Source organism: Carassius auratus, chromosome 21, assembly GCF_003368295.1.
Source record: "Carassius auratus strain Wakin chromosome 21, ASM336829v1, whole genome shotgun sequence".
Lineage (NCBI taxonomy): Eukaryota > Metazoa > Chordata > Actinopteri > Cypriniformes > Cyprinidae > Carassius > Carassius auratus.
Window position 1 is genome coordinate 14193384 of NC_039263.1, and position 25335 is coordinate 14218718.

Below are 25335 nucleotides of genomic sequence, written 5' to 3' on the forward strand. Positions count from 1 at the left end.
TAATCTGAATATATTGTTCAGACAGACAAAAAAAAAAGTTTTAAAATCACTGTAACATTAAAAAGTTAAGGTTGACTACGCGCAAAAACCGGACGTGACGCGATTGTGGCGGATGCTGCGTCGAACAATTTTCCCGCGTTTTTGGGTTGTTGAGGAAATAGTGGAGAGTTGCGGACACAAACAAGCGATCTCAAGCTCCGACATCCAACCGCTAACCACAACATCAACACTACCAGCCCGCCGCTCGGGTTTGCTCGCTGTGCTGGGAGTGAACGCGCTCTTCATTGTCAACATGCCGCCGAAGAAGCGCAGCAGCGGGACCCCGCAGAAGAAAGAGCTCAAGGGGAACATGAAGAGCGGATCTCCGGACAGCAGCGACAACTCAGTGCTGAGCCCCGAACGGTGAGCTAATACCGCGCCACTGCCTCGAAAATAAACCTCAACGACACAACACACTGTAATGAATGAGTAGTGCTGACAGTCTTAATTACTGATGAAGGTGGGAGAGGAAACCAGCGACCAACTGTATGAATGAATAAGATTCTGTCGTCTTAAGAAAAATGCTAAATGTACACTTTTTATTTGAGTTACTTTTAACAGTTATAAATGATAGTTTCTGTTTTTGATAGCAAATAATTTTTCATAGTTTTTAATTACTTTAGTAATAACATGATAATTAGGAAGCACCCAGTATTTAACTGTTTACTACGCTATTATCACAGAACCCACCGATAAGATGTAGGTACTACAAATATCTATACTGTAGCTAGTAATAAATCTGTTTATTGGCCAATATTTACAGAAGTGTTTTTATATATACAAATTAAATGCAAGTAAAGTGTCTACTTTAATGTTTCAAATATCCTTTGTGAAAATAAAATTTCAAAATATGTTCCATTATCATTGTATGTAATAGATAGATGAAACAACATATTTTTGACATGTATCTTATTAAAATATATATCCTAAATGCTAAAAAAGATCTTATATACTGCTTCACATGGTTCCCAAATAGCTGACAAATGTTTACGTGTATAAGCGATGTTGCACGTCCAGCAGCGCCAGTATGGAGACCACCCCACAATAGTGTCACTCAGCTCACAATGTGTTTACTCATGTCTGTCGACGGTGTTGTTTTACCAGACACAAGGACAAGGAGCCTGAGTTCGTGTCTCTCAGTGAGGAGCTTCAGGCCACCAATCCCATCTGTGATCATGCCTGGAGAATTTGGGAGAGGGAGATCAGGTCGATGGACAAGGCAAATGTACGCTTTCCTCTTATGTCTACCAATCTAATGTGTTCATTTATTAATGTGTGATAATAACACAAACATGTGTCCTCCATGCTAGATGCCATATTCAAACAGACAGCAGTGGGGAGCTTGTCTGTTCATTGCGGGGATGGAGCTTGATGGCCTCAGCCTCACCTTCACACAGTTCCTGAAAGTAGTTGGACTAAGGTATGTGTGGCAAATTAATAAATAAATAAATATCATTGAGAAATCCTAGTTGTCTCGCTTGGGGTGAGCAGTTTGAGCTGTCAGAGTGTGGTTACGTCTTTAAGGTATTAATAATGCATATACTACACTTTAAATAAGTTGCTCTTCCTGTGCAGTGTGAAGCAGTTTATCAGTCTTGTGAGGAAGATGGATGTAAATGTGGACACAATAAGCCCTAAAGTGAACACTGCTTTGAAACGACTGGAGAACAAATACGATGTGACTCTGGCTCTCTACCAAAGATTTGTGAAGTAAGTTTTGTTGTACGGTTTTGCTTTAAATTTATAGTAGTGATGTTTTTTAAATGAAAAATAGGATTTATTAAACAATGTTTTGACATTTTCTTGATTTAATCAGCATTCAAGATCTACTGGCAACTGTCAATAAATTAAAAAAGTAATTATGCATGTGCTGTTAGTTTAGTCATGTGATACTGCACGCTGAACAGAGTAAACTTCAAACCCGAGTTTAAATGCAGCTGACAGAAAATCCTACCGCGCCATTCATAAATTTGAATCATTGTTAATGTACATAATGAATTATGCATTGAGCATTTTCATTGAAACGTTTGTCTTTCTGCGGCTCTAATAAAGTCTGTATGCTTCATTTATAGAGCTATAATATAGAGCGCTCTTTCCGTTTGCTCCGTTTTTTAAACACTGAACTTCAAACTTATCTATGCCTCATAGTTCTTTTTTTAAGTAAACTTGTGTCTGTTTGGTGATTAAATAAACCGTTTTAGACCGCTGCTTGTGTCTGGAGTGTGTGTGATACCGGTGAGTTCTCCTAGAGTCTCAGCGCTGCTCTTTTATTTTGATTCGATAATTATTAAGTGTTCAAGAATAGAAGCAGTTAAAGTGTGAGAATATATGTGCTGGTATAATTGTAATGCTATGGCCTTTGTGTATATATATTTATATATATTTAAAGATGCGCATCAAGCATAACTGACTACGTTTACAAGCTGTTAAAATTCGGGTAATAGTCGGGTTAAGGTCACTATTCGGGTTTCTGAAACATTCGGGATAACCTGTTTACATGCGTGAGCAGAGAGAGTTACTCCTGTATACATGGAATGTGTAATCAGTCACCAATATCCCGATGTAAACGGCGACGCACGGTTAGCGTCTGGACGTAAGACGCAATATGCGTAATTTCCGATTCTTATCCGGGTTTTTGCCGGTGTTTACATGGCCTTGCGCGACCGGGTTATTGCTAATATCCCGGTTTTGAATGGGTTATTGGCTGCATGTAAACGTAGTCACTGTTGAAATTAAATGGTAACACTTTAAAATAAGAGTCTATTTGTAAAATTAAGATTAATAAAAGCTGTGTACGTATTGTTCCTTGTTAAGAGTGTGGTAATTTCAACATGTACTATTATTATTATTATTATTATTATTATTATTATTACTGTTATTATGACTAGTATTACTACTACTAGTATGGTTCAGTACTGTTTTTGTTCAGTACAGGGCCTGAATTTCGTTTTTTAAACTGGGGGGGAATTCCCCCCTTACATGGATCACATGGGGGGGATCTAAAGATTATGGGGGGAGAATGACTTTTGATGCATCGGTCTAATTTAATCATGTTCATTTATTTATATCTACAGATTTGTATGCATGAATTGTGCATTTCCAGTTCTCAAATCAGTTAAAAAAAAAAACCCAACTTTATACAAAATACATCATGCTCTTCAAATTGACATTAAGACCTCTGTTTAAACTAGGCCTATGCTATATATTAATGTTTATTTCAGTTCATGTGTTTCAGTTCAGTTCAATTCTTTGCTTTTTTTTTAACTTTTGATACTGATATCGTAAATTGATATTAAGAACTCAGTTTAAACTATAAGTATTTATGTCTTTCATACATTTCAGTTCTATTTCAGTCATTTTTTTTCCATTTCTTTTTTTCATGTGACTTATTCTAAGTTTCTCATCTGTCTCCTCATCTTCATTTCTTTCCATTTGATGATGGCTCTGTTGAAGTCAAACTGCTCAAGGGAAGGTCCAAGCTCTGAAATGATTATTAGATTTGTGAGACTTGTATTATTCAGTGAATTTCTGAATTTAGTTTTGATCCTGTTTTGTGTGCTGAATCCACGTTCACACGACACACTCGCTACTGGTATGACCATGGCTGTCTGAATGAGTTTCTCCATTTCAGTGAAAACTTTTTTCTTTGGATCGTGATCTGCATCATCCGAACTTGTCTTTCGCTTCAGCCAACGGTCCATATTTAAACTACTACGCTAACCAAACAATTCATTGTCTGTGGCCGTGTTTGTGCGCGCGGGAAATATGCTGCGCATAATGAATAGAAAACAAGGGGAAACGCGCAGTCACATGCTCATACAAGTGGAAAGCTCGAGCGCGCGCGCCGCAGTCTCATTTCCACAAGCGCTTGCACTCTCGTGGCGTCTGTCGTTGCCATGCAACCAACTGCGCTCTCCATGATGACAAGAAGGATCAGCAAAATATTAATTGATTTCTAGCCCTTGCGTTAACTTTATTACTAGATTTATTTATAGATATATTTATGGAGATGAAAAATAATAAAGGCGCCCTGTACAGCTATGATCAGCTGTTCGGCCGAGCATTCAATGTTGTGACGCTGTAAGCTGATCAGTTGGTTCGTTGCTGCCGCGCTCTATCACTCGCACACCATAAAGAGCAAAATGTTTTTTAATGTTTCAGTTTCGTTATTACAACGACAATTTGGAAGCGGATAATTTCTTCACAAACAGCTCATTTTGACTCAAAATGTTAGAATGCTGCACCTACACTTGATAGTGTGAATAAGATCAGCGCAACGTAGACCGCTGCATTGACAGCGTGAAACATGGTCTGTCTACAGCAGCCAGGGCTCGCCGTTTACTATGAGCTCAGCGCTGAGCCAGAAAATGCCGGTCCAGCGCTGATTGAGGAATTAAATTCGAAAATAAATGACAGTTTGACTAAACAATTTGACATATTTTTTCTCGCATCTGTGAATTTATTTTTTAATAATTTGCTCTGAGATGAAGCAAATATATTTGTGCGGGAATTTCTCGCACTATAAAAGCTAACCTTGCGGGAATGGTTAAAATTATGCGCAATCCCCGCATTCCCGCACCGAAATTCAAGCCCTGCAGTATCCATTTTAAAAACTATTGGTTAATTAATCGGTATCAGTTGTGGTCCAACTCATCTGTCAGTATCGGCAAAATCCACTATTGGTTGACCTCTACTTAAGACCCATTGGCACCACAAATGAGAAGTATAACAATAATTATATTTTGCGTCCATTATAATGTTCTGTTTATTGTAAGCATGCATTGTAGTGACGAGACATGACATGCTTTGCGTTTTTGATATTAGGCATATAAATAAAGTGCATGCGTTTAAAATATTATTTGCAAATTGCTCAAAATGATTAGGCTACCTACCAACTGGAATTAGACTTTGAAATTCCATCACTATTCTATTTCTGTATGCTTTATAAAACCCTACCCTCAGTGTTCAGGACATTGATGCATCCTAGGTTTACAGGCTCCTTACAGTAAAGGACTAAACAGTTACTAGTCGGGTGATGTTTGGGCATGTCTCAGGGTGTGCTCGCCCTTCCCTCAGCAAGTCACTTTATTTAGATACAGCTTGCATTGCCTCTCATTTAAAGAATGTGTGACTCATCTCAAGTCACTCCTTGGTTGTTCTGTTGTGTATTACTGCGTTAAAACGGTTTTCTCTTTTGCCTACAATAATTACTTAAGCTTCTGTATTGCATGATCTGCATTATAACTTGATGATTCATTTCTTAGTGTATTAAAATGGTTAAAACCTTGAAACGTTTCTAAATGTCAGTTGTAAACCTGAAGGTGGCAGCAGCTGTCTCATTATAAGATAGATCTGCTTTGTGGGTTATTTGTTTGATTGGCCCCAGTCCAGTCTTGTCTTCTGCAGTTACTGAAAAACAGTGCTTCATTAGTGGTGACCAGAAAGTCTAGTTATGTGGTCTGATTGAAGCCTGTGGTCAAACTGCAGAGAAGCCCTTTGTTTTTGTGCTTCGAGTGCATCGTGCTGGCAGGCTCTGTGGTTATTTGTGGCAATGTCCTCACTGCATCAGAAATAAAGTTTTTATGTTTTGTGTCTATAACATTCAATGATCTCTTGTTTGACATTATTAGTGGCTTTCAGTGAATTTTTTAGTTTTTTTAGTTTTGTGGTTTTAATGTACAGCATGTGCTAATGATGCACCAAAAGTAACCAAAATCTATTTATATTGAATTTACTATTTATTTTATAAATGTTGTCAATTTTTTAAAAGTGCATTTATTTATTTAGCCTTCAGTTAAATTTTTCTTCCATGTCAAAGATTATTTTATTGAATAGTAAACATTTTTGGCTATGTTTTTTAGTCTACTTTCTCTTTTTTTATGCGTTTATTATTAACAATAACAGTTAAATTTTTTAGTTAATAATATTTTTAAATTGGTATTTTTTTTAGCTATTAAGAAGTATTGTTATTTATAGCTATTATTATTAGCAATAATAATAATAATAATAATAGTTATTATTAATGCTATTGTTGTTAATAAAAATAATGATAACAATGATAATAATAATTGTGTTGAGTTATTTAATTTTTGGGGCACCTCTAGTGCATGCAGTCTGTATAAATCCCTTTCCACATGTTCTTCAAGTGTGCCGAGACTAACTTAAAGTCCATCTTTAATTTCCCTGCAGGACTTGTGAAAAAATTTCTGCAGAGCCTGACAAAGCAAAGTGAGTAGAAGTCCTGTTTCGTTCTGTTGTTTGGCCACCCGTAGTTACCTAAAGATTATAGTATTGTTCCATTAAACACCAGAGATCTTACTGTCCCATGTGTGTTTCTTCAAGGAGAACAGAGCTCTGGGAAAGCAGTTGGACCATGTTCCTCTTGGCCAAGGGTGAGTCATAAAGGAAAAATGGAAATGTTTGTCACATTCTATTGTTTGTCCATGTGAATAATCAGCCTTGTTTAGAGTTTCTGCTTTCGTGAGTGGAGATTTCTGGGTTGTATGTGTCATGGATAGAGTATCCTCACGGCCACTTTGTCACTTCTTGTTTTCGTGTGTCCTTTATCCTGTATAGGAACTTTTCTCCAGATGGAGGATGACCTTGTGATAGCCTTTCAATTGCTGCTGTGTGTTCTGGAGTTCTTCACCAAGCGTTTCACTCCGTCTCTGCTTCTGTCACCCTACAGTGAGTGCTCCTCACATTCCTCAGCTCAGAGACAAGTGAAAATATTGTGAATGACCCAGCAAACAACTTTTTTTATTGATTTTTTTTTTTTTTTTCACAAACTTTGGGCATATACAAAAAAATATTGTATCAGTGTTTTCCTGCTGGTATTTGCAGCATTTATTACAGTAACAGAATCTTTTCAGTGTCATTTTGGGGAATTACATTTGTTTCTTAAAAAAAAAAAAATTGACCACCTTATAAACAGCCTTATTTTCTTGGAGTGACAAGTTAAGTGCATTTCAAGAACATAATGATAGTATCTGAAGGATCAGGCTTTTCTGGCTTGCAACTACCATTATCTCAGATGTTTTTCACTCTTTTATTTCCAGAGTCAGCCGTTAGTTCAGCCACCTTGAGTCCTCCAACTAGGACATCCCGACGAAATCAGGGCAAAGCCAAAACCCGTCCTCCAGAGATGGACATGCAGTTGCTGGAAACACTGTGCAAGGAGAGCGACTGCAGTGTGGATGAGGTTGGCACTCATTCAGATACAATCCCATGAGCCGTTGCAATCTTTCAAACACCGCCTGTGTTCATAAAATAGATTAATATTTGGATAATCACGTCTGCATTTACATAACTGTGTGTGAAGAGTAGCTCATCACATGCACTGAGCTTTTCTTTTTTCTAACCAGAGGTCGTGTTGTTTTCCTTTTCAGGTGAAAAACGTGTACCAGATGACTTTTTGTGCGTTCCTGGAATCTGTGGGTCTGTCAGGACTCCAAGGGCTTCCTCCTGTGAGTAATATGGAGAAAAAAAAAAGCTGCTTCTGCTTTTGAGAGCTATATGGTTTTTAGATTTGCCAACGTCTGAATTAAAGTAATGTTTGTGGTCATCTGTTTTCTTTTATTGTAGCTGGAAACACTTTCCAAGCAATATGAAGAGCTGTACCACAAAAACAAGGACTTTGATGCCAGGTTGTTCTTGGTTGATGATGAGACGCTTTCCCCAAGCATAACGGAAGTGTAAGCGTGATCAAATTAAAATCACGGCGTCAAACATTTTTGCAGATACATATGTCTTTGGAATAAATGTCAATATTCCTCATAGGTCAAAATTGGAAATGACTCCAAGAAAGAATCTGTCTGGAGATGATGTTGCAATTCCAGTTCCACAGACCCCGATCAGGTGTGACTTCAGTTCCCAGAACATGAAAGAATGAACCAGTTCTCCAACAGCATTAATAAAAACACCAAATCACAATAATTTCCTAAATCTATGAAAGAAAAGCAGCTTGGGAATTTGTTCACTAGTCAGGATCACAGTTATGTGCACCTAACAGTTTTGTAATGCTCTAAGATAATGTCACATGATGGGATTCCCTCTGAGATTGGTTTTGGTGTTTTCATGTGGCCCCCAAAGCTCTTGACTTATCCTGGGTTTTACTTATTACTGGGAACACACAGTACAATATTTGACTGGAGAGCATTTCAAAATGCATATCAGTAATTGATTTTATGAAGGATGTAAATGAGCAAAGAGACCTCTTCTAACTGAGTTTGTAAAAATAGCAAAGGTCTCCTTGAAAACATTTGACCATATTGGAAACTTTTCCAACCTTAAGTCGTGCAAGCACTTTTCTCTTTTCACTTATGTTTTGTTTCTCCAGGGCTGCAATGAACTCTATAAAGCAGCTTAGAGTTGATCTCATCTCAGCCAGTGATCAGCCCTCAAGCAATCTCCTGGTCTATTACAAGGTATTTCCTTTAAAAATATATTATGTTTGCTAAATAGAAAAGCCAGATCTATTTTATACAGAAACCAAGTGATATATAATATATTATTTGGAATGTGTTTCTCAGAACTGCACTGTTGACCCATCCGAAGAGATCAGAAAGAGGGTTGAAGAGCTGGGTCAGGTCTTCATCGAGAGGTTTGCACAGGCGGTGGGCCAACACTGTGAGGGACTGGGCAGAAAGGTACTCCTAGACACTTTTCTTTTTACATTTATCCCCATCATACTGTTAAAAGTTTGCGATCTTATTTGATTTTTGTTTATGCTGCCATAATTGTGGTTTTTATTAAATGACACCCTAGATAACATTTACTTTTAATACTTAGTTTTATACTACTGTTTAGCAAGAATGCATTAAATTGTTCAAAAGTGACAGTAATATTAACAAAAGATTTCAAATAAATGCTGCATTCATCCAAGAATCCTGAAAAGAAATGTATCCGTGGTTTTCAGACAAATATTAAGTAGCACAACTGTTTGATAATGCATAGATAATAATGCAAAATGTTTCTTGAGCAGCAAAACTGCAGAAAATTGGCATTTAAATTTATTTAAAAAAAAACAAATATTAAAATATTAAAGTCACTTTAAATTGTCATAATATTAAACAACATAATAGAATTTACATAATAGTTTTTTTTACTAAAACCTTATCTTGTTAATGTTTAATCAAAAAACTTTTGAATGGTAATAATGTAGCTTTTGTACAACAAAGGGGCAAACTTCATTGTGTGTATTTCCAGCGTTTTAATCTTGGTGCCCAGCTCTACTACAAAGTCATGGAGTCCATGCTTAAATCGGTAAGCCCCAATAAAACATTCAGTCATATTATTAGTCATATATTTTTTTCTGGTGGTAACATTTGTACTGTTTTTAGGAGGAGAAGAGATTATCTGTACAAAACTTCAGGTGAGAACAACATGAACATCATCTCAGATCATTAACCATCATTTATCAGATCATTACAGCCATAAATAATCTGTGGTTTTGTTATGAGATATACATTGACAATAAATCATCTTACTTCCTTTTTCAGTAAACTTCTCAACAATGCAGCGTTCCATACCTCATTGCTTGCATGTGCCCTGGAAGTTGTAATGGCAACCTATGTTGGTAAGTGCTTGCCATTTACACTTTTACAACAACTCAAATTGTTATCTAAAGCCTTTTTTAGCTTCAGTTTATAAATTTCATTTAAGATAGAACAAACTTGTACACATTAGCCACACATGTTGCTTCCTTGTCCAGGGAACTCCTTAAAGAATGGAGGTTTTGGCCGCAGCTCAGGGGCCAGCGATTCTGTCGAAACTGATCTGTGCTTCCCCTGGATCTTGGACGTCTTCCAGCTGCCTGCTTTCGACTTCTACAAGGTGATAGAGAGCTTCATTAAAGCCGAGCCCACCCTGAAACACGACATGATGAAGCACCTGGAGCAGTGCGAACACGTTATCATGGAGAGTCTCGCTTGGAAAGCGGTGAGTAACTGTCCACTGCCATTTACGTGGATTATTTTCTTAATTTAGTCAATAAAGCATCTGTTTAGCAAGCCTTCAGTTTTAGTTTAGCTACTCTGCAACATGGCAGAGTGATCCTATAAATGTGCATGCACTTCGGATGTGTGCGCTCAGAAAACTGTATATCAAAAGTTTAAACTGATATGGTTTAAAACACATGATATCAGCATGATAGACATGATAATCAAAAACAAGCAGATGTACTTAGCAGAATATATTAGGTAGAAGCTATAAAGGCACAGCTCTATTCTAAAAAAAGGGGAGAACAACAGCTCATTTGCATGTGACAAAACAGCGTGTTTCTGCTTCCACTCAAAATAGGCATGTTCAAAATTATATAATACAGGATCTGTGGGGGATTTCAAGCTGAAACTTCACAGACATATCCTGGGAACACCTCAGACTTATTGCATCTTGTAGAAAGTTGCATAACAGACCTCCTTTAAATGATATTTAAAACTTTTCATACGTCATTCCTGAGCACCTCGTTGACTAGCACATAGCACATGCTGCTGGTCGGCCCTTTGCGTACCAAACTACTGGAAAAGTAGTAAATAATGGGGTTCAGGCAGCAATTAGTGCTGGTCAATGAGAGCACTACAGGATGAAGCACTTTCGTGACATGAGAGCGTAATCTAGCAGATTGAGGTGATAAGGGGTAAAGCAGATTAAAAAAAAAGAGACCACCAGGACCCAGTAGATGACGGTGAGTGTGCGTCAGTTCTGGCTCTTACTGCGGTGTGGCAGCCTGCAGAGCACACAGAGTATGCTAGACTAGTTTAACAGCAGGAACTATGTGGGCAACATGTAGGCCATTTGCACCAAGCCCAGAGCAGATAGGATTATGTTACGGTGGCGTTTAGAAGACGGATCCAAGAGGCATGACTTGTGCCATCGGGATGCAGAGGCAGAGTTAGGCTGCGTGCCAGAACCAAGCACCATATCCCAACGCTGAGTATGCGGACGGTGCAAACCTTCCTCAGATGCTGATGTAGAGGGTGAACCACAGCAAAGTAGCTGCTCCGATACAAACCAGGAAGAAGATTCCTCCGTATAGGCTGATATACTTCAGCGTGAAGGTCACCTGACAGAAAACACCTCCTGGAGACCAGTCTTTGGTGAGGTTGGAGGAAGTGGCAGCTTTGTTATGATTAATAATAGATGCACAGGGGGAGGGAGATCAAGAAGAAGATATCCACAGTGGCCAGGTTGGCCATGTAGATGGCCGTGCTGGTGAACGTCCGAGGCACGTGACAAAAATGCTGCAATGCTGTGGCATTGCTGAATATGCCGAATATGAATCTCACGCTGTAGGAGATCTTGTAGTAGGTGAAGCAGTAGCTGGTGTCCACCGTCCAGTTGGCTTGAATAAATATGTATGTTGCATTATGGAGATCCATAATCACTTTCAGCTTGGCTGGCCTTTGTTGCATCAGTCAAAACCTGCTTCTTTCAGTCCAGAACCAAATGAGGGACCTGTCTTTGGCAAGAGGGAAAACAGCTGTATGGTTATACTGTTACTAAAATTTAGAAATATAATATAAGAGGTTTCGGGCACCATGGAGATTGACTTTTATTAATTTGGTTACAATCCAGGAGCCACCTCTTCATATAGCCACCTCAAAGCGTAGAAAGAAATTTACAAAGTTACAACTTCCTCTTCATGTAAAGCGAACACATGCTCTCACCTTGTCATAATCAGCCAGGGCAGCTGTGTCTATATGACCTGGGTTTATGAAATGGAAATGTAAAGTGATTGATTATGACAGACGAGGACTTCATTTAGAAAGCAGTTGTTTCTGCCAGTGAAGGATAGGCCTGTCACGATAACAAATTTTGCTGAACGATAAATTGTCCAAGAAATTATCACGATAAACAATAATATCGTCGTTCTAAGACCAGTTTCAACTAATATAATAATAATGGCATAAAAACGTAAGTGCACCTTTTCAAAGATCAATAAACTTTTTTATTTTATGGCAGTTTCAGAGCAAGAAATACCAACATGTTGACTTTGTGTGGCTTAAAATGAATTAATTTTGTATGTTATATTATGTCTGTATGCCAGTTAGGGATGCTCATATTGACCGTTTAACAGTTAACCGAAAGTAAATATTTTGACAGATGAAGGAGCTCGATGAAGGGGCCATTCACATATCACGTCTTTTTTTGTGCTCAAGTTCGTTATTTCCAGAGATGTATAAAGTACTAGAGAACCATACTTGAGTAAAAGTACAAGTGCTCTATCAAAAAAGTGACTTGAGTAGAAGTAGAAGTGCTCTTTAAGCACCACACTTAAGTAGAAGTACTAAAGTATTCAACATTTTTTGTACTTAAGTATTGCAAGTAGTCTATTTTAAAATTTACTACTCAAGTACTGAAAGTAAAAGTAGAAGTATTGTGTTATGTAGCTATTAAAGAAAATAGTCAAAAGTTTGAACATATTGTTTTTACTATTTCAAATGATTAACCTAAAGGACAATCACAATTCCTTTGACTGTAACTTCTTGTAAACACAAAACAGTTACTAGGGTTAGTTAGCCCAATTTGCAAAATGATGTCATTAATAACTTACCCTCATGTTGTTTCAAACCCGTAAGACATCAGAGGGTCATTTAGAATTTTTTGAAGCATCGAAAATACATTTTGGTCCAAAAATAGCAAAAACTACGACTTTATTCAGCATTGTCTTCTCTTCAGTGTCTGTTGTAAGACAGTTAAAAACAAAGCAGTTTGTGATATCTGGTTCACGAACGAATCATTCGATTTAACCGGATCTTTTTGAAACAGTCCACCAAATCGAACTGAATCGTTTTAAACAGTTCGCGTCTCCAATACGCATTAATCCACAGATGAAGTAAGCTGTTAACTTGTTTAATGTGTCTGACACTCCCTCTGAGTTAAAACAAACCAATATCCCGGAGTAATTCATTGACTCAAACAGTACACTGAACTGATGTGAAGAGAGAACTGAAGATGAACACCGAGCCGAGCCAGATAATGACTCGTTCACGAGTCAAGAACCGTTTCTGTCAGACGCGTCCGATTCGTGAACCGAGGAGCTGATGATACTGCGCATGTGTGATTTAGCGTGAAGCAAACCGACACACAGAGCGTCTGGAACCGAACTGATTCTTTTGGTGATTGATTCTGAACTGATTCTAATGTTATGAGCCCATGTGCAGTCAACGCCAATGACGCCATTGCATCGAGCGCAAAAGAATCGGTGAACTGTTTTCTTCAACTGGTTTATTGAATCGAACTGTCAGAAAGAACTAACGTTACTGGTCATCCGAAAACCGATGCAACCGGTTCTTGACTCGTGAACGAGTCATTATCTGGCTCGGCTCGGTGTTCATTTCTCTCTTCACAGCAGTTCAGTCAGCACACGCAGTCTTCTTAATCGCTCGTTTCGCTCAATGATGTGGCAGCTTCATCAAACCTGCCATCTACAGTTCTGGCAGTGGTTTGTAATGGAATGATTCGTAACATTATTATAATTGTAACGAGTAACGATGCAGCACATAAAAAAAAATATCGGAGTAAAAGTATTAAACTCAGCGAAAATATGTACCGAAGTAAAAGTGGAAGTAGGAGAAAAAAATAATACTCTAGTAAAGTACAGATACCGCCTTTTAGTACTTAAGTACAGTAGTGAAGTAGTTCTACTTCGTTACTATACATCTCTGGTTATTTCAAATGCAGTATGCTGCTCATAATGGAGCGATGCGCTCGTTTTTTCCAGGTGCATCCACTCCTAATTAAAAAAACATCTCGAAATGATGTTCGGAATGAATCAAGTGCTCTAGGATATGTGAAAAGAACCAATCCGCTTCCTTCGGGGTGAAATTAACCTTTGTTTTTGAAAAACGGGGTGCACCAAAACACTGCAGAGTTTTATTTTACTTTTCTTCATAAATAAATTGTGTAGCAGAATTACAGCAAGGGTTTTTCGGTGGAGGAAATCCATTACTGATATTTCCTTGTTGTTACGGATATCGCAGCTGATGGATGCTTAGTAACGGCTGACGACTCAGGAGTGCAACTGCATGAGCGCTTTAGAAACGAGAAAACGAAGCGTGTGTGTTAACTGGGTGCGTTGAAACGCAAAAACACGCCTACAGGCATATTTAGCTGAGCAAGCCAAATGAAGCGAGCGAAAATAAGGCCTATTTTGACAGAAAGGGCAACAAAGTTACTTGCAAAATATGTTACGTGGTATTAAAATGAAGTACAATAGTTGTGCAAGTAGCTGTATTACTTGCGACGCAAACATCCACAAGCAAATGAAAGGCACTTCCCAAAGCTGGTCACTCTAGCGAGACGTTATCTCTTTATTCCTGGGTGCCATTGGAGAGGGTGTTTTCTGCCATGTGCTCTCCACAGGCTGCTTTCCAGACTAACACCACATCACATCATGACATGCTACATTATTATTTTTTTTTAAAATAGAAAAATATCTCGGCCGAAAATATTATCGAGCTCCTTTTTTTTTTTTTTTTTTGTGCAATTAATTGATTTATTGACTATCACGACAGCTCTAGTGAAGGACCTTAGAATCACATGAATGTCAAACTGCCTGTTAATTAAACTTGTCTTATGCATGTTAAATTGATTGAATAAAACAAAGAAATTTTGTCTGCTATATTAAATAATACTTGCAGAAAGGTTTGGTTTAACCTTAGTGTAAAACCATGGAAAAACATATACAGTGTTGATAACTTTGTTCAAAACATGCTCTGTTCACTCTAAAGCTTAAGTGAAGGTGCCTTTAACACTAAGTCTTTTATGTATGTATGTATGTATATTAACTTCTGTTAAAAATGAACTTAATTTTTGTTTTTGGAACAAACTGAATTCACATAGTTTGATTAAAAATTGGTGATTTACAAAACACTTAAAAGAACTTAAAGATAAGGTCAGTTGACGGGAAAATTGTACTGGATTTTAAATTTTAATTTACTTTGATCTTGTACAACCTTTTTTGATTTCCTGTGATATCTTGTACATTGCAGTTGCAAATTTAGCTGATTTCTCAGAAAGATTGTGTTATGTATGCAAAAATTACTTGTGAGCATCACTGAGTAGCATTAGTAAAAATGTTGAACTTTAAAACCAAATTTGTAATGTTTGTCATATATCATAATTTTACAGCAAAATGTATTTATGAAGTATAGCTATTTATTTTCCAGCTTGTTGAAAATGTTTATTTTATAAAGGAAATGGCATTTTAATGGCATTTTGAACCCTTTAGTAACTTGCTTTCACTTGTATGTCTCGGTCCAAGGATGTGTTATATATTAGTTGGTCTATATATGTCAGAAAATTAATCTGATTCCATGAACGATTTCCTCACTGTTTTCTCAGAATAAAATCTTGACAGATCATCACAGATATTCACAGGCAGTATCAGATTAAATGGTTTTTATCTTCTTATGTTTACTTTAGTTAAAGGGTTAGTTCACCAAAAAATGAAAATTGTCATTAATGACTCACCCTCATGTCATTCTAAACCCGTAAGACCTCTGTTTATCTTCAGAACACCGTTTAAGATATTTTAGATTTAGTCGGAGAGCTCTCAGTCCCTGCTTTGAATCTGTGTGTACGGTATACTGTCCATGTCCAGAAAGGTGATAAAAACAACTTCAAAGTGGTCCATGCGACATTAGAGGGTCAGTTAGAATTTTTTTGAAGCATCGAAAATACATTTTGGTAAAAAAAAATAGCATAAACTACGACTTTATTCAGCATTGTCTGCTCTTCTGTGTCTGTCGTGAGCGAGTTCAAGACAAAGCAGTTTGTGATATCCGGTTCGTGAACGAATCATTCACTGTAACCGGATCTTCTTGAATCAGTTCACCAAATCAAACGGAATCGTTTGAAATGGTTCTCATCTCCAATACGCATTAATCCACAAATGACTTAAGCTGTTAACTTTTTTAATGTGGCTGACATTCCCTCTGAGTTAAAATAAACCAGTATCCCGGAGTAATTCATGTACTCAAACAGTACACTGACTGAACTGCTGTGAAGAGAGAATTGAAGATGAACACCGAGCCGAGCCAGATAACGAACAACAGACTGACTCGTTCACGAGTCAAGAACCGTTTCTGTCAGAGGCGTCCAATTCGAGAACCGAGGAGCTTATGATAACGCGCATGTGTGATTCAGTGTGAAGCAAATCGACACGCAGAGCGTCTGAACAGAACTGATTCTTTTGATGATTGATTCTGAACTGATTCTGTGTTAATGTTATGAGCGGGGGTAAACCGAAGGTTTCAATCAACGGCAATCATCTCCAATGACGTCATTACGTTGAGCGCAAAAGAACCCGTGAACCGCTTTCAGTTCAGTGTTCAGTTCTCTCTTCACAGCAGTTCAGTCAGTGTTCTGTTTGAGTAAATGAATTACTCCGGGATATTGGTTTGTTTTAACTCAGAAGGAGTGACAGCCACATTAAAAAAGTTACATCGAGTAATTCGTTCGCGAACCAGATATCATTGAACTGTTGTCACAACAGACACGGAAGAGAAGACAATGATGAATAAAGTTGTAGTTTTTGCTATTTTTTACCAAAATGTATTTTCGATGCTTCAAAAAAATTCTAACTGACCCTTCGATGTCACATGGACTACTTTGAAGATGTTTTTATTACCTTTCTGGACATGGACAGTATACCGTGCACACAGTTTCAACGGAGGGACTGAGAGCTCTCAGACTAGGGCTGGGATAAACGATTATTTTTTAAACGATTAATCTAGCGATTATTTTTTCGATGCATCAATTAATCTAACGATTAATTTTTTTAGACCGATTCGATTTCGATTATCTCCCCATTAATTGACTACTAACTATTTATACATGTTGATTTACATATCTGAATGAAAAAAAAACATGAATTCCTTAACATTGCAATTAGGGCTGTCAACGAATATTCTAAATTCGAATATGCATTCGAATAGTTAAAAAAAACGAATTTTGAAGGTGAAAATTAGTATTCAAAGAAAAAAAAAATTTGAAAAAAAGGCCCGCGGTAGTAGAGGCGTGGTTGTCTGCTTTGCGAGTGGGCGCGCTAGCGCGCCTGAGGGTTCAGGGACAGGTCACAGCCTCACAAGAGTTGCACTGGCTGGCACAGCATCACTGCTGAAAGTTGACGCGTCTTCATGGAAGATACCAGCAAGTGCAGCGCCAAACTCGACCGCAGCAGAGAAAACGAGGTAAAATTGTTGACCCGCGAGATAAAGTTGTATGCATGCTATTTATCATGAGGTCACATCTCAAAAATGTGCACCCAAATGAGCATGGCATAATGTGTGGAACTCCAGCTAAACAGTCACGTCTTGACACTTAACATTACTTTGCATCGCCCGCCGCAAGCTCTTTGTCTGCAACACGACAAGAGTCCATAACGGATAAAATAATTTTGTTCATTTGTAAGGACATGAGACCGATCAGTATCGCGGATGGGGCAGGCTTCAGGGAGTTCTGTCAAGCAATGGAACCGAGGTTTGATTATTTATCATTTCATGTCAAGGAGAAGTTCCATGTTTACCACAGCACAGCTCGCTCGGAGCATTCAATGTCAGTTCTATATGCTGTAAAAATTCAATTAATATTAATAATATTTGTTTGAATCACTGAATGAAGCCTGCTATATTTGGGACAACAGTCGCGACCTTAAATTGCTTGCACAAAAATTTTTACCGTTATGCGCAGAGAACGTGAGGGTGAGAGAGCGTGAGGTCTGCAGTGTTCGCCAGTGGTTGATATCCTTGTTTTTGTGTAGGTAATACGTTGTCATATGTTTAAACTTAAATAGACTATCTATACAAGTAGTTATGTCTCTTTGTATTATTTTGGCCTGTTATTGACGTAATGCGTGTCATTGACAACATGCGCATCCAGATGTTCGAATAGTTCGAATATTTGTGTATTTTTTAGAGGGAATATTCGAACGTAATTTATTAGCAATTTTCACACTCCTAATTGCAATATATGTTTATTGCTCTTAAAATTGCAAAATAAAAGACTGACTAAGAATGCATTACTTACTTTACACCCAAAATACTTGTTTAGAGCAATTTAAAGAATACAGTAACCAATGTAAACTTGAAGGCTTTAAGCTAATACAGAGAGTGCTTTTCCAAAAAAAAAAAAAAAAAATATTAACAGTGGGAGCCAGCATCCTGTCATGGAGAAAAAAAATCTCCGAATGCTCCATGTGAAACTTTGGCGTTCCGCCCTTTTTCTATCGTGTCTAATAATTTTGGTTAATATGCACGAGAGAGAGAGAGAGAAGACAGTGCTTGTGTAGTTTGAAGACTGTGAGTGCACGAGCGCGCATCAAACTTTGGTGTTTCGCCCTTTTTCTATTGTGTTTAATGATTTTGATTAATATGCACAAGGGAGAGAGAGTGTTTTTCTGTGCATTCAAGACATTTTATCAAGAAATAAATTGCATTTAATTTACATTTTTTTCATTTTATTAGCATTTACATCCAAAAAACAATAACATTTACAAAAATCACTCTCAGAAATGTTGTCTTGGCCAGGATTGCACTGGCTCATTCAATTCAGGCTCCGGTGTGTGTGGCAGGAAGATCACATGCAAAGACTGCTGCCTATTGCATACGGTTTAAAATGCCCTTTAGAGGTATGATTTGAGTGTTTGTGAGTGTAGCCCCCGGGCATGTGATTGCACATGGAATGCAGTGTGAGTGATGGTGCAGGGCTCATTCAGTCCTGTTCTGTGCTCCTGAAATGCAGCTTTGATTTGGTACATTCAGTTTCTTCATCGTATGTTTTTAAAACTGATATTTTACAAATAATAAAATAAGATATGAATCAGAAATAAAATAAAGTAATAAATATTTATTTTTAAAAGAAGAAAAATACAGCTTGAGCTATTGCTGGGAAAATCTCTAACTGCATGGAAGTGGCATTGCCTGCAGACCTGTTCATCATCAGCTTAATTTCTTACATTGAAGAACCTTGATATAATCAGTAGACCAAAGCCCACTTAATGTCATCGTTCTCTGAGTCACTCCCTTTTCCTCTTACTGTTTGTCCTCAGACAATACAACTGTCTGAATTGCTCAGGAATAAACAGGAAATGACACATGGGGATATTTTATCTAGAAAAATGTTTATCCCAAGTGTCACGAGAGACTGGCAGTTTTGCTGAATATTACTATACTTAAACTAGAGGTTCATTTCATTAATTTAATTCATTTCATTAATTCATTGAAATAATGAACTTTGTTTAGATGGTAACACTTTAAAATAAGGTTCAATTAACACTTAATTCAGTAGATTATATGGAGGGAAAAACAATGAACAACAGCATTTAATTTAATTTCTATATACACTTTGTAAAGGTTAAGGGTATTTTGAATGAGCATTATTAAACTTAGTTATTTGTTAAATAAATGAACCTGGATTATTAAATGTTGTAAATAAAATATTAATTATTAGTTGATACATTTAGACATTTTCAATGTAAAGCAAGAGAGTTTAAGGTTAATTTAATCTGTTGTTTTGAAATGTATCACTTTATACTGAAATACTGATTATTCTTGTCAGGTCTCAGTAATATACGGTTCTAATACAATTACAGGTTAAGTACAATACAATTACAGGTTCAGTAATGGTAGTTGAATTTAGCCTTTAAACACATCCATTCTAGCACCAAAATGATACTTCATAGTTCTGCAAGTTCAACAGTCTTCAGTTAGTTATCAGTCAATACTTCCTCTGCCAACCAATTGCTAAGAGTATGTCAGATGAGAATTTAATATAAAATGGGTATAAAAACAATTTGTGTCTGCTTATCTTGTAGACTCTTTGTTGATGAATTTAACAATAAGAGATTTATTCTTCGAATCACTTCTATTAAAACTGTTGTCAATTGTGTTTTTGTGTTCAGTGTAAGACTTCCGTTTAATGGAGTTCTGAATCGTCTCGGAGGTGAAGTAATAGATCACTGGGTCAAAGCAACAGTTGGTTATGGCAATGCAAAATGCAATTGGATAAATTGTCCGGACCACTGTCTCCACGGTGCAGCTTGTAATAACCTGACTCCGGACCAGTGTGTAGAAGACCAGATTGATGTTGTATGGAATGAAGCAAAAACAGAAAATGACCAAGTGCACAACAATCATACGCAATATCTTAGCCTTGTTCAGCTGCCCTCCACGGTTGATGATCTCTGTGTTTCGTAGGGTCTGTAGGACCCTCATGGAGCAAAAAATGTTGATCATCAGTGGAATCAGGAAGCCCACGGTTCCCATAAGCACCACCACTTTTGATACCTTGGACTTCCACTGGGAGTTTGAGTAGTTCTCAAAACAGTACACTCTGCCGTTTGTTTTCGAAGTGGTGTTCATTGTGGTGTCCATTATTAAAACTCCAGTTAGGCTTCCTGACAGCATACACACCCAGATCACACAGCAGGTGATTATTGCTTTGCGCTTGGTCCTCCATGTTCTAGATGCAAAGGGGTAAACGATCGCCAAGAATCGGTCCACACTGATGCATGTAAGGAAGAGGATGCTGCCATACATATTGGTGTAGAACACAGCCATTGAGAGTTTGCAGAGAACATCGCCGAATGGCCAATGACGGTTAATAAAGTAGAATGTCCTGAAAGGCAAGCTGAAGACGAAGAGGATGTCTGAGACCACAAGGTTCATCATGTATGTTGTGGTCTCGTTGCGCATTTTCAGTCTGCAAAAAAAAATGTACATGGCCACCATGTTCAAGAGCAGCCCAAAAATAAAGACAATACTGAAAACGGAGCTGTATAACACATATTTAAAGCCATCTTTGGTACAGTTTGTGGTTGAACTGTTTTCAGTCATTGTCATCGATTAGAGTTTGGCTTAAAAGGAGTCAGTCACTCAGAACAAAAATATGAAATTCCATGAAGATTCATGTAAATGTATACAAATCCAGTGTATACATTTCACAAAGGGGCCAGAAGAAGCGTCTTTCCACTCAGATGTTGCGTAATCCTACTGTAAAAGTGCAAGAAAAATGCATGTAGGCATTTGCATGAGCAAACCACATTAGATTACCTTCCTTTTTCCTCTCAACAAGGCATGATGAATGCTTTGCGTGTGGTTGAATAAATAGAAGCCTTGTTTACCGGCACAGGAAGTTGGTTTTTAGATGTTTGTTCCAAATTACTCGGAAGATTCTTGATCTCAGTTTTGAGCCTTTCATGAAAGGAGGATCCATACCGGGTTGAAGATGTTCTTCATGAAGAAGAGTAACGTGAAATTTCCACCAACCAGCCTGGTTTCATTTCAGTTCCTATCCTTTTGTTTGGCTTCCCATCACTCTGTGACTTTAGGCGTGATCATCTTTGTCTCGTCGAGATCTTAGTCATAGCCTGTCACTTTGTTGTAGTCATATAAGGCTTTTAGAACCCAACCTGCTGTTCAGTCTCTGGTTTACAGAATGAGTTTTTCTTCATGTGGAGGACTGGAAGGCAGACGATAGGGTGGGGCTGGTGTTAAAGCACCTCCTCTTTGTTACTCTCTCATGCACGCACCAGACATGAGAATGAGTTGAATGTAGAGTTCACATTGGTTTTAATGCTACTTTTAGAATCATGGTTGACTATTATAGACAATGTTTCCGTTATATTAATCACACATGCAGACATGGTTTTATGTTTACATGGAACAATGCAACATGTAAAAAGTAATTTTACATGTAATTACACAGAATTATGTCCCCACTGGATGCAACAAATGCCTGGTTTATACTGGATTTGAATGTTTTTGTTTCGTCCCTCCCGGAGACGGCATCACTATATGATGAGGGGTGTAACATTTTCGTCACACACTTGAGCAATTCAGCTAAACACAACGTACAGGGTAGCTGGCCAGTCAGAGCACACCTTTGCTTTTCAGAAAGATGAGTTTTGTAAAAATCAATGCGTTTCAGAAAGGTGGGGCATGGAGGAGCAAGAGTGTACAGTATGTGGAAAATAATGTTTATTGAACCTTAAATCACATAAACACATTTCATTACACCAAATACACAAAGTAATGTTCTTTTTAGCAACATCATAACCTTTAAAATCAACGTGAATCCAATTGTGAAAATAAGGTTTTTGGGAAAGTTTCTGTTATAGTCATAAAGTGAATTTTGTTTTGTTATATTTTGGGGCCCTTGATTGTTCAGACCTTTGCTAGAAAGTGGGTTGCCATTTTTGTTTAGCTTTAATTTTAATTTTTAATATTATTATTATTATTATTATTATTATTATTATTATTATTTAATCTGTAAAGTGTCTTTGATAGTTTAATATAATTCGTTTTTAACTTTATTTAAAAATTATATAAATTATATTAAAATTACATAGTGTTCAAATGAAATTACAAACAGTGCCTAATTCAGAATAATGCACATTGTATCCTCTAATCAGTTCCTCTTTATGAGGCTCTCTCAGTTTCGGATCAGTGATGTAACTCACCATCTTGTTCTTCTGTGCAGGGCTCTCCGCTCTTTGACCTCCTCAGACAGTCTCGTGAGGAAGGACCTGGTGAACAAGCAGAGCCCCCCGCAACACTAAACCAACCCCTTAATCACAGCCACACTGCTGCTGATCTGTAAGTCATTCCTCAAAACTAGAGCTGTGCGATTCTGAACCACACAACATCCTGTTAAAAGGTTATAGCGTCAAATGTTTAAGACTCAATTCCTGTACTACATACCTTTGATAATAGAACTAATTTAAATTGAGGAATCAACAACTTTGAGACCGTTTCTTCCACTGTTTTTACAGGATGCTGCACATGTAGCTGTGACGTCTGAAATTAATTAGGGTTAAAGAGGAAATGTTCCCCATTCTAACATAGGAAGTTATTGCATAAGCAGTGCACAGGAAAACAGACAAGATCAAAACAAGTTAATTTTGCCAATGTGAACTCGTATCTGAATCGACATCTTAATAACGTGTTCAGTCTGTCACTCCCAAAAAATGAGGACCTTACCCTCATCCTTTGACACAAAATACCTCAGTGCCAATTAGCAAAGGGTTTAGTTTAAATCTTCGTTTAAAACCGGGTTTAAATTTCCTTGGATGATTGACTACATGATCTTATCTTGTGATTTGACACTTTAAAAGGGCCATTTTAATTAAAAGAAAATGTTTAATTTGTTAATTGGTGATTTTCAGAGAATTCTTGAGCTGGTAGATATATATATATATATATATATATATATATATATATATATATATATATATATATATAATATACACCGTAATTTGAGTTTATGCTGATACTAAAAATGCCTCTGGGGTTTAGGGGCCTAAAATTGAGTTTTTTCAGAGCAGAGATCGTTTTTTAAATAGCTGTTGTGTAATTCAAAGACTGATTAGTCATGGTTCAGTGTATTGCTGCACCTTACGATTAATGTTTCAGTGCGAACTTTGCGTGAGAACAAAGTGGCGTGATTTCTTTTAGGATGCAAACAAGGAACCAAAAGTCTGGGTTTTTTTTAGGTTGCAAACAAGCTCATAAGTTATTAGGCCAGTTTGCTATGCGCTCAGAGAACGCCTGTCTGTGAGCTGTGGTTAGTCTGTGATATATAGATGTTTCCCTGAAACGAGCTCAACCACTTGATTATGGTCAGCCTCATATGCTAGTTTTGTGCAGTGGCTGGAAACAGTTATCATTTCAGTTTATGCAAATTCATGAATTCAAAACAAGTTTCAAACAAATTATGCACGAGCAAACCAATATTTTAAGTAATTTGCTGCTAATCTTCCCCTCCAGTGAACTCCCAAAAACCACTGTGAAGTTAAACTCAGTGACTGAATCATTTTTGTTTGTGAATGAATCATTCTTTTCAGCTGGTACTTTTGAATTAATCTGTTGAAGCTAAATCTAAAGACTGAATGTTTTGTTCACCTCAGTTTTTGTAAAGGCTGCATAAAGATTCATGTTAAGTTGTGTGTGTGTGTGTGTGTGTGTGTTTGTTACATTGTGTTAAATTGTAATATTTCACAGTATTACTGTATTTTGCATGTTTTTAAGACTTCAAAAACTTTACACAGCAAAACAGTATTTTAACCACTGGCATTAATTAGCTCTCTCATTTTTATCTCCTTTTCATTGGCAAAATGTGAATGTAATGTGTTTAACCTCCTCACCTTCCTCAGGTATCTGTCTCCCGAGCGGCCGAGCCGTCAACCCCCAGCAACAGAGTCCGAGCCCCCCGCACCAGGCACCAAAGCACTCCGTTCAAACTCTCTGAGCCTCTTCTACAAAAAATGTAGGTTAAAGCAAAGCTTACATTCAAATGCAGTGAGTTCTGTAAAGAACATTTTAAAGCTTGTTTTATAGGGGTTCTCTGATCAGGGTTATTGAGACCGATCATTTAGAACTATTTATTGTCGTACTCCAATCAGGATTTTAAAAAATGGGGGGAATTCCCCTCTTAGGTGACTCTTGTGAGAGGAGAAGTAGCACGGACTGTGCTTTCACACACGAGTCTGCTACTGATCCACGTTTACCACATACACAATCCATTACACACAGTTATCCATTATTTTGATAAATATAAGCAACACATAATTGTCAATGCTTTTTACTTTTGCATTTACTTATATATTTATATATTAAGTTGCTCAAGCAATTGGCAACATTTTTTAAGTACTTTTCTCTTTATTATCACAAACTTACCACTGACAGAAATAGTCAGCTCCACTGTCTTTTCTTTTGCAGCTTTATTACAAGCAGTCCTGCGGTTCATAAAAAAACTTTTCTTGTGCTACCTTTACGAGTGCCATCTATTATTGACTTTTTGTTTATCTAAAAGTGCTCTTTTCCTTTAAGCCTAGCCAAGAAGCCATATGTGTTGGTGAAACACCATAGACTTCAATAATATGCATTCATTTTAATATGCACACACTGACAAGAATTAAAAAGAAAAGCAATTTCTAAACTTTAGTGACGATGTGACACTGCCTTGACTGTGCAAGTGACAATTCCTATGTCAACTGTGCAGTGTGCAGCTCGCTTATAGAAAAAGCGATATGTTGATTTGAAGCCATTTGCATATTTTAAGAGAAAGGAAGGAGCGTGTACTCTTTGATTCACTCGCGCTGTTTGTAAAATTACATCTCACACAAGGTTTTCAAATTAATTAGTTAATTAATGGAAAAATATGAAGGTGAGGTACCTGCGCCGGACAGAGCCTGAGATGGTACTGCTGCTGCTGCATGTTGTGCCAAACCTCTCACGACAGCGTCATAGGCTTGACATGGTTGTTTTTTTGTTTTGTTTTTTTAGATCAGCCTTT

At 37.4% G+C, this 25335-nt stretch overlaps 2 protein-coding genes and 1 pseudogene across 2 annotated transcripts in view; 1 reads left to right on the forward strand and 2 right to left on the reverse strand.

Annotated features, from left to right (window-relative positions):
* The first annotated feature begins 97 nt into the window (after window positions 1-97).
* LOC113038593 (retinoblastoma-associated protein-like) overlaps window positions 98-25335 on the forward strand; it is a 30584-nt gene continuing 5346 nt past the window's right edge. Inside the window, exons 1-19 of the mRNA XM_026196146.1 lie at window positions 98-402; window positions 1144-1264; window positions 1350-1459; window positions 1615-1749; window positions 6229-6267; window positions 6382-6431; window positions 6616-6726; window positions 7098-7240; window positions 7428-7505; window positions 7624-7733; window positions 7819-7896; window positions 8378-8465; window positions 8571-8687; window positions 9247-9303; window positions 9381-9412; window positions 9540-9616; window positions 9752-9978; window positions 22522-22637; window positions 24194-24306. Of these exons, the coding sequence (XP_026051931.1) occupies window positions 113-402; window positions 1144-1264; window positions 1350-1459; window positions 1615-1749; window positions 6229-6267; window positions 6382-6431; window positions 6616-6726; window positions 7098-7240; window positions 7428-7505; window positions 7624-7733; window positions 7819-7896; window positions 8378-8465; window positions 8571-8687; window positions 9247-9303; window positions 9381-9412; window positions 9540-9616; window positions 9752-9978; window positions 22522-22637; window positions 24194-24306 (2092 nt within the window). The 5' untranslated portion in view covers window positions 98-112. The remainder of the gene's footprint in view (window positions 403-1143; window positions 1265-1349; window positions 1460-1614; window positions 1750-6228; window positions 6268-6381; window positions 6432-6615; window positions 6727-7097; window positions 7241-7427; window positions 7506-7623; window positions 7734-7818; window positions 7897-8377; window positions 8466-8570; window positions 8688-9246; window positions 9304-9380; window positions 9413-9539; window positions 9617-9751; window positions 9979-22521; window positions 22638-24193; window positions 24307-25335) is intronic.
* On the reverse strand, window positions 9994-12195 carry LOC113038600 (lysophosphatidic acid receptor 6-like; annotated as a pseudogene).
* LOC113038598 (lysophosphatidic acid receptor 6-like) lies at window positions 18905-21672 on the reverse strand. The gene has a single exon (XM_026196154.1). The coding sequence runs from the start codon at window positions 20880-20882 to the stop codon at window positions 19845-19847; it is 1038 nt and encodes a 345-aa protein (XP_026051939.1). The 5' UTR covers window positions 20883-21672; the 3' UTR covers window positions 18905-19844.